Source organism: Oncorhynchus tshawytscha, unplaced genomic scaffold (assembly GCF_018296145.1).
Source record: "Oncorhynchus tshawytscha isolate Ot180627B unplaced genomic scaffold, Otsh_v2.0 Un_contig_5051_pilon_pilon, whole genome shotgun sequence".
In the NCBI taxonomy this organism is placed as follows: Eukaryota; Metazoa; Chordata; class Actinopteri; order Salmoniformes; family Salmonidae; genus Oncorhynchus; species Oncorhynchus tshawytscha.
This window is the reverse complement of record NW_024609478.1, coordinates 90001-100000: the sequence shown is the minus strand read 5'-3', so window position 1 is coordinate 100000 and position 10000 is coordinate 90001. Positions and strand designations below refer to the sequence as shown.

The 10000-nt window shown below is 49.6% G+C and overlaps 1 protein-coding gene across 1 annotated transcript in view; it reads right to left on the bottom strand.

Annotated features, from left to right (window-relative positions):
- klf5a (Kruppel-like factor 5a) overlaps window positions 1–10000 on the bottom strand; it is a 26805-nt gene that overhangs the window by 1961 nt on the left and 14844 nt on the right. Inside the window, exon 3 of the mRNA XM_042315477.1 lies at window positions 8453–8512. Coding sequence (XP_042171411.1) covers window positions 8453–8512 — 60 coding nt within the window. The remainder of the gene's footprint in view (window positions 1–8452; window positions 8513–10000) is intronic.

The window sequence follows — 10000 nt, the reverse complement described above, 5'->3', positions numbered from 1 at the left end:
GAAATAAGGTCCAGTCCACATTCTCTCTCCATAAACCCAGACATGACCGTCTGTAGGAGCTCTGGGCAACATGAAACATGTTAATGCAGGTTGTTAACAGTGTAATGATTAGTGGTTCGAGCGGTTCTCACTAATGCTGCTGTTGTGTTCGTTTCCCAAGGCACCAAAGCCTGTTTTACCAGGTGACACACACACACACACACACACACACACACACCAGCAGACAGATATTACAGACATAATCCTCTCCCTGGAAAGATAGAAACCAAACCCTTAGTGAACCATAACAAAACATGAAGAGACAATGACCCAAACAACGTACCACACTAAACACATGCATAACCAGTGTGTGTGTGTGTGTGTGTGTGTGTGTACACACGCGCACGCCCAAAAGGTATACTGACACCTACTGGTCAAACAGAAGAGGCTGTTATAGCAGCAAAGGAGGGGTCCAACTCCATATTAAAGCCTTCCCAGAAGAGTGGAGGCTGTTATAGCAGCAAAGGGGGGGTCCAACTCCATATTAATGCCTTCCCAGAAGAGTGGAGGCTGTTATAGCAGCAAAACTCCATATTAATGGGGTGGAGGCTGTTATAGCAGCAACTCCATATTAATGACTTCCCAGAAGAGTGGAGGCTGTTATAGCAGCAAAGGGGGTCCAACTCCATATTAATGCCTTCCCAGAAGAGTGGAGGCTGTTATAGCCAAAGGGGGGTCCAACTCCATATTAATGACTTCCCAGAAGAGTGGAGGCTGTTATAGCAGCAAAGGGGGGTCCAACTCCATATTAATGCCTTCCCAGAAGAGTGGAGGCTGTTATAGCAGCAAAGGGGGGTCCAACTCCATATTAATGACTTCCCAGAAGAGTGGAGGCTGGTATAGCAGTTTACCTACACTAAGTTGACTATGCCTTTAAACAGCTTGGACAATTCCAGAAAATGTCATGGCTTTAGAAGCTTCTGATAGGCTGACTGACATCATTTGAGTCAATTGGAGGTGTACCTGTGGATGTATTTCAAGGCCTACCTTCAAACTCAGTGCCTCTTTGCTTGACATCATGGGAAAATCAAAAGAAATCAGCCAAGACATCAGAATTTATTTTTGTAGACCTCCACAAGTCTGGTTCATCCTTGGGAGCAATTTCCAACCACCTGAAGGTACCACGTTCATCTGAACAAACAATAGTGCGCAAGTATAAACACCATGGGACCACGCAGTCGTCATACCGCTCAGGAAGGAGACACGTTCGGTCTCCTAGAGATGAACGTACTTTGGTGCGAAAAGTTAAAATCAATCCCAGAACAACAGCAAAGGACCTTGTGAAGATGCTGGAGGAAACAGGTACAAAAGTATCAATATCCACAGTAAAACGAGTCCTATATCGACATAACCCGAAAGGCCGCTCAGCAAGGAAGAAGCCACTGCTCCAAAACAGCCATTAAGAAGCCAGACTACGGTTTGCAACTGCACATGGGGACAAAGATCATACTTTTTGGAGAAATGTCCTCTGGTCTGATGAAACAAAAATAGAACTGTTTGGCCATAATGACCATCGTTATGTTTGGAGGAAAAAGGGGGAGGCTTGCAAGCTGAAGAACACCATCCCAACCGTGAAGCACGGGGTGGCAGCATCATCTTGTGAGGGTGCTTTGCTGCAGGAGGGACTGGTGCACTTCACAAAATAGATGGCATCATGAGGGAGGGAAAATTATGTGGATATATTGAAGCAACATCTCAAGACATTAGTCAGGAAGTTAAAGCTCGGTCATAAATGGGTCTTCCAAATGGACAATGACCCCAAGCACACTTCCAAAGTTGTGGCAAAATGGCTTAAGGACAACAAAGTCAAGGTATTGGAGTGGCCATCACAAAGCCCTGACCTCAATCCCATACAAAATTTGTGGGCAGAACTGAAAAAGCGTGTGCGAGTAAGGAGGCCTACAAACCTGACTCAGTTACACAAATCAAATCAAATTTATTTATATAGCCCTTCGTACATCAGCTGATATCTCAAAGTGCTGTACAGAAACCCAGCCTAAAACCCCAAACAGCAAGCAATGCAGGTGTAGAAGCACGGTGGCTAGGAAAAACTCCCTAGAAAGGCCAAAACCTAGGAAGAAACCTAGAGAGGAACCAGGCTATGTGGGGTGGCCAGTCCTCTTCTGGCTGTGCCGGGTGGAGATTATAACAGAACATGGCCAAGATGTTCAAATGTTCATAAATGACCAGCATGGTCGTATAATAATAAGGCAGAACAGTTGAAACTGGAGCAGCAGCACGGCCAGGTGGACTGGGGACAGCAAGGAGTCATCATGTCAGGTAGTCCTGAGGCATGGTTCTAGGGCTCAGGTCCTCCGAGAGAGAGAAAGAAAGAGAGAGCTCTGTCAGGAGGAATGGGCCACCCAACTTATTGTGGGAAGCTTGTGGAAGGCTACCCGAAACGTTTGACCCACGTTAAACAATTTAAAGGCAACGCTATCAAATACTAATTGAGTGTATGTAAACTTCTGACCCACTGGGAATGTGATGAAAGAAATAAAAGCTGAAATAAATCCTTCTCTCTACTATTATTCTGACATTTCACATTCTTAAAATAAAGTGGTGATCCTAACTGAACTAACACCGTGATTTTTGACTAGGATTAAAATGTCAGGGATTAAAATGTCAGGAATTGTGAAAAACTGAGTTTAAATGTATTTGGCTAAGGTATATGTAACTTCTGACTTCAACTGTGTGTGTGTGTGTGTGTGAATATATATATATACTCTTTTCTTTGCTCAGCTCTTGTGTATATATATATATATATATATTTTTTTTTTAAAAATATATTTGCCAAGAGCTGAGCAAAGAAAAGAGTCCCCTCATCCAGCAGGTCCTGGGGCAGAGTTCACAAACCTGTTCTACTAACACACTGAAGCCTCAGGACCAGAACATCCAATCAATCAGGATAAACCAAATTACAACTCAGTCAAAACAAAACTACATTACTTATTGGGAAACACAGGAACAAAGCTAAATGCAGTGCTATCTGGCCCTACATCGACACCGTGGATAACTGACCATGGTTACTGATCAAAACCTTAGAAATACCGTGACACAGTACAGGCTCAGTGAGCACAGCCTTGCCATTGAGAAGAGTAGACACAGGAAAACGAAACGACCACAATATATAACAATTAGTGTCATTTCCCCAAATGTGAAACGCTTATTCAAGGTTTCAAAGACCTCTCTGATGAGGACAGGCTACCCGTCCTGTTGGGGGAGGACGCAGAGAGCTGTGGGTTGGCAGCGCACTACATTGAAGACCTCTCTGATGAGGATAGGCTACCCGTCCTGTTGGGGGAGGACGCAGAGAGCTGTGGGTTGGCAGCGCACTACATTGCTGCCTGCCATAAGAGGGACAGTGTCTGACAGACCAATCAACCTGCACATGTCCTCGGTGCATTTATACGGAGACTTGATTACACACAGGTGGATTGTATTTATCATCATTAGTCATTTAGGTCAACATTGGATCATTCAGAGATCCTCACTGAACTTCTGGAGAGAGTTTGCTGCACTGAAAGTAAAGGGGCTGAATAATTTTGCACGCCCAATTTTTCAGTTTTTGATTTGTTAAAAAAGTTTGAAATATCCAATAAATGTCGTTCCACTTCATGATTGTGTCCCACTTGTTGTTGATTCTTCACAAAAAATACAGTTTTATATCTTTATGTTTGAAGCCTGAAATGTGGCAAAAGGTCGCAAAGTTCAAGGGGGCCGAATACTTTCGCAAGGCACTGTATATATAATATATATGTGGCTCTGTGTGAAACCAGTTGAAGTGAAAAGAGCCATCTCTATGGGAGAGACCAACCCCGGGTAGGTGGAGGGGTTGTGGGAGTGTGGAGGGGTGGGGACCGACCCCCAACGAGGGGGCAGGGAGCGAGGGAGGTAAGCAGTGGCAGACATGTCTGGACTAGTAGAGTTGTGTGTGTGTGTTAGAGACACCACCCTCAAGGCTCCACTCCTCCCCCTCCTCAGAGACAGGTGGATTGCTCCACTCCTCCTCCTCCTCAGAGGCAGGTGGATTGCTCCACTCCTCCCCCTCCTCCCCAGAGGCAGGTGGATTGCTCCACTCCTCCCCCTCCTCCCCAGAGGCAGGTGGATTGCTCCACTCCTCCCCCTCCTCCCCAGAGGCAGGTGGATTGCTCCACTCCTCCCCCTCCTCCCCAGAGGCAGGTGGATTGCTCCACTCCTCCCCCTCCTCAGAGGCAGGTGGATTGCTCCACTCCTCCCCCTCCTCAGAGGCAGGTGGATTGCCACTCCCCAGAGTCAGGTGGATTGCTCCTCCCCCTCCTCAGAGGCAGGTGGATTGCTCCACTCCCCCCTCCTCAGAGGCAGGTGGATTGCTCCACTGAGGCAGGTGGATTGCTCCACTCCTCCCCTCCTCAGAGGCAGGTGGATTGCTCCACTGCTCCCCCTCCTCAGAGGCAGGTGGATTGCTCCACTGCTCCCCCTCCTCAGAGGCAGGTGGATTGCTCCACCCCCCCCCTCCTCAGAGGCAGGTGGATTGCTCCACTCCTCCAGGTGGATTGCTCCACTCCTCAGAGGCAGGTGGATTGCTCCACTCCTCCCCCTCCTCAGAGGCAGGTGGATTGCTCCACTCCCCAGAGTCAGGTGGATTGCCCCCTCCTCAGAGGCAGGTGGATTGCTCCACTGCTCCCCCCCCCAGAGGCAGGTGGATTGCTCCACCCCTCCCCTCCTCAGAGGCAGGTGGATTGCTCCACTCCTCCCCCTCCTCAGAGACAGGTGGATTGCTCCACTGCTCCCCCTCCTCAGAGGCAGGTGGATTGCTCCACTTCTCCCCCTCCTCAGAGGCAGGTGGATTGCTCCACTCCTCCCCCCCCTCAGAGGCAGGTGGATTGCTCCACTCCTCCCCCTCCTCAGAGGCAGGTGGATTGCTCCACTCCCCAGAGTCAGGTGGATTGCTCCACCCCCAGAGGCAGGTGGATCCCCCCTCCTCAGAGGCAGGTGGATTGCTCCACTCCTCCCCCCTCCTCAGAGGCAGGTGGATTGCTCCAGAGGCAGGTGGATTGCTCCACTCCTCCCCTCCCCCTCCTCAGAGGCAGGTGGATTGCTCCACTCCTCCCCCTCCTCAGAGGCAGGTGGATTGCTCCTCCTCCCCTCCTCAGAGACAGGTGGATTGCTCCACTCCCCAGAGGCAGGTGGATTGCTCCACTCCCCCCCTCCTCAGAGGCAGGTGGATTGCTCCACTCCTCCCCCTCCTCAGAGGCAGGTGGATTGCTCCACTCCTCCCCCCTCCTCAGAGGCAGGTGGATTGCTCCACTCCTCCCCCCTCCAGGTGGATTGCAGAGGCAGGTGGATTGCTCCACTCCTCCCCCCCCCTCCTCAGAGGCAGGTGGATTGCTCCACTCCTCCCCCCTCCTCAGAGGCAGGTGGATTGCTCCACTCCTCCCCCTCCTCAGAGGCAGGTGGATTGCTCCACTCCTCCCCCTCCTCAGAGGCAGGTGGATTGCTCCACTCCTCCCCCTCCTCAGAGGCAGGTGGATTGCTCCACTCCTCCCCCTCCCCAGAGGCAGGTGGATTGCTCCACTCCCCAGAGGCAGGTGGATTGAGTTCACCTCAAATGATTAACCTGCCCATAGTCAAGGCCCTTCAGTCACACACACAGTTCCTAATGCCTCTCATTCACCTCCGTTGGAGGCCCTCGTTTCATCTCTCCAACAGCATCCATTATCCAGATTGTTGGAGCAGAGAGAGTGTGTGTGTGTTTATGTGTGTGTGTGTGTGTGTGTGTGTGTGTGTGTGTGTGTGTGTGAGCACCCTTGTCAAACAGTCCATGTCATACAACTTGTAGCAGTTCCCAACCTGAACCACACAGATACGTCATCTCCGACAGAGAGAGAGATTTAATAACCACCACAATCTATTGGACGATAAGTGGCTGCGTTTCCCTGATCAAACTACTAGACGAGGAATATAGAGACACGGGGATATGTTTCTGACTGCCTGGAGAACCACACCTAAACCACAGGTCCTTGTTTACATGGCTTATCTCCTATTACTCTCTCTGAGGGAGGGAGGGAGTGAGGGAGGGAGCGAGGGAGTGAGTGAGTGAGAGAGAGACCATGCCTCAGGACTACCTGGCCTGATGACTCCTCTCTGTCCCCAGTCCACCTGGCCGTGCTGCGGCTCTAGTTTCAACTGTTCTGCCTGCGGCTGTGGAACCCTGACCTGTTCACAGGACGTGCTACCTGTCCCAGACCAGTTGTTTTCAACTCTCTCTCTCTACTGCACCTGCTGTCTCTAACTAACTGAACGCTCGGCTATGAAAAGCCACCTGACATTTACTCCTGAGGTATTGACTTGCTGCACCTTCTACAACCACTGTGATGATTATTATTTGACCCTGCTGGTCATCTATGAACATTTTGAAGAACAATCTGGTCTTAAATGGCCGTGTACTCTTATAATCTCCACCTGGTACAGCCAGTAGAGGACTGGTCACCACTCAGAACCTGGTTCCTCTCTACCCAGTACAGCCAGTAGAGGACTGGCCACCCCTCAGAGCCTGGTTCCTCTGGTCTACCCAGTACAGCCAGTAGAGGACTGGTCACCCCTCAGAGCCTGGTTCCTCTCTACCCAGTACAGTCAGTAGAGGACTGGTCACCCCTCAGAGCCTGGTTCCTCTCTACCCAGTACAGCCAGAAGAGGACTGGCCACCCCTCAGAGCCTGGTTCCTCTCTACCCAGTACAGCCAGAAGAGGACTGGCCAACCCTCAGAGCCTGGTTCCTCTCTAGGTTTCTTCCTAGGGGAGTTTGGCCTAGCCCCCCCCCCCCCATGCTTCTACACCTGCATCGCTTTCCGTTTGGAGACTTAAACTGGGTTTCTGTAGAAGCCCTTTGTGACATCTGCTTTCTAAAGACACGTGATTGGTTGAGGGAAGGCCGTAACGGAAGATGAAGAGAAGAGGACATTTCAGAATGTTGCCAGTAGATATATTAGTCCAGTCCTGGAACCCCATCATTCAACTGCACTGTGTTTTTCTATCTGATACGACCGGTCTTACACAGCACATTCCCCAACTGTTGACGCCCCCCCAGAATACCCCTTATCCCCCAGAATACCCCAGGATACCCCTTATCCCCCAGAATACCACTTATCCCCCAGAATACCCCTTATCCCCCAGAATACCCCTTATCCCCCAGAATACCCCTTATCCCCCAGAGTACCCCTTATCCCCCAGAATACCCTTATCCCCCAGAATACCCCTTATCCCCCAGAATACCTCTTATCCCCCAGAATACCTCTTATCCCCCAGAATACCCCTTATCCCCCAGAATACCCCTTATCCCCCAGAATACCCCTTATCCCCCAGAATACCCCTTATCCCCAGAGTTTAACCACGCAGCAGCCAGGAACTACTGCAGCTATTTCACTACGGACAGCCTGCCCCTCCGCTGCCACATTCTGATTATTAAATGACACATTTCACAGAGCTCACACACACACACACACACACACACACACACACACACACACACACACACACGAGGACAACAGGAAAATAACAGGTTGACGGGAACGCAACACACTGCATTAACGGCCAAGCGTTATACTGTATGTAGAACCTCCCTTGAGCCTTACTGAAAGCCCCGCTCGACCCTTCCAGAAAGCCCCCCCAGAAAGCCCCCCTCGACCCTTCCACAAAGCCCCCCTCGACCCTTCCACAAAGCCCCCCTCGACCCTTCCACAAAGCCCCCCTCGACCCTTCCACAAAGCCCCCCTCGACCCTTCCACAAAGCCCCCCCGACCCTTCCACCCCCTCGACTTCCACAAAGCCCCCTCGACCCTTCCACAAAGCCCCTTCCACAAAGCCCCCCTCGACCCTTCCACAAAGCCCCCCCCCCCTCGACCCTTCCACAAAGCCCCCTCGACCCTTCCAGAAAGCCCCCCTCGACCCTTCCAGAAAGCCCCCTCCCCTTCCAGAAAGCCCCCCTCGACCCTTCCAGAAAGCCCCCCTCGACCCTTCCAGAAAGCCCCCCCTCGACCCTTCCAGAAAGCCCCCCCTTCCAGAAAGCCCCCCTCGACCCTTCCAGAAAGCCCCCCTCGACCCTTCCAGAAAGCCCCCCTCGACCCTTCCAGAAAGCCCCCCTCGAACCCTTACTGATGAAAACGTTCTAGAATTCCCGGTAACATTCTAGAACTGCTCAATATTCTACAACACAGAGCGGGAGGTTTGTGAAGTGTTGTGGACTTATCCGCCTGTTAAACAGAACAACATATTGAGGGCGGGCGGAGCGGGGATAACTTCCCCCAAGCAGCATGTAAGAAATGAATGCGTAGCGCATGCCAAGACTACGCTCCTGCCTAGCAACACCACGAGGAACCACCAAAAATAAAGAGGGGCAACGCCACCTTCAACGGTCCATTAGAAAGAGGTCTTACCAGTGTGGGTCCTCAGGTGGGCTTTCAGATGGGAAGACTTGGTGTACACTTTCTTACATCCTGGAAAACAATACACACAGAAGAACAAATCCATATTATCAGGATGATGAACATAGGCACAAGTTCAGGAATATGCACAACATACATCAAATGTTCTGATTCCACAATACGAGCCCTCTGATCCACAATACGAGCCCTCTGATCCACAATACGAGCCCTCTGATCCACAATACGAGCCCTCTGATCCACAATACGAGCCCTCTGATCCACAATACGAGCCCTCTGATCCACAATACGAGCCCTCTGATCCACAATACGAGCCCTCTGATCCACAATCTCCCTCAATGGAATGATGATCCACAATACTAGCCCTCTGATCCACATACTAGCCCTCTGATCCCACAATTCGAGCCCTCTGACCCACTATACAGCCCTCTGACCCTGTTCTAGAGCCCTCTGATACAATATCTGAGCCCTCTGACCCACAATACGAGCCCTCTGACCCACAATACGAGCCCTCTGATCCACAATACGAGCCCTCTGATCCACAATACGAGCCCTCTGATCCACAATACTCTCTACAGTAGGTGTTCTACTATCTCTCAATGGAATGATGTTATACAATACTATTTGTTCAATACTATGTATATCTGTGGATTCTGCTGTTCTAGAATACGATACATATCTGTGGATTCCGCTGTTCTAGAACACTATACATATCTGTGGATTCTGCTGTTCTAGAATACTATATATCTGTGGATTCCTCTGTTCTAGAACACTATATATCTGTGGATTCCTCTGTTCTAGAACACTATATATCTGTGGATTCCTCTGTTCTAGAACACTATATATCTGTGGATTCCGCTGTTCTAGAACACTATACATATCTGTGGATTCCGCTGTTCTAGAACACTATACATATCTGTGGATTCCGCTGTTCTAGAACACTATACATATCTGTGGATTCCGCTGTTCTAGAACACTATACATATCTGTGGATTCCGCTGTTCTAGAACACTATATATCTGTGGATTCCTCTGTTCTAGAACACTATATATCTGTGGATTCCTCTGTTCTAGAACACTATATATCTGTGGATTCCTCTGTTCTAGAACACTATATATCTGTGGATTCCTCTGTTCTAGAACACTATATATCTGTGGATTCCGCTGTTCTAGAACACTATATATCTGTGGATTCCGCTGTTCTAGAACACTATATATCTGTGGATTCCGCTGTTCTAGAATACTATACTGTGCATTCGGAAAGTATTCAGACACATTGAATTTGTCCACATTGTTAAGTTACAGCCTCATTCTAAAATATAGAGATGTTTTAAATCCTCAATGGACACACACTACCCCACATTGCAAAAACAGGTTTCGAAATGTTTGCTAATTTAAATATATATATATTTTTTATCAGTGTATTCAGACCCTTTAGTCAGCACTTTGTTGAAGCACCTTTGGCAGCGATTACAGCCTCGAGTCTTCTTGGGTATGACACTACAAGCTTGGTACACCTGTATTTGGGGAGGTTCTCCCATTC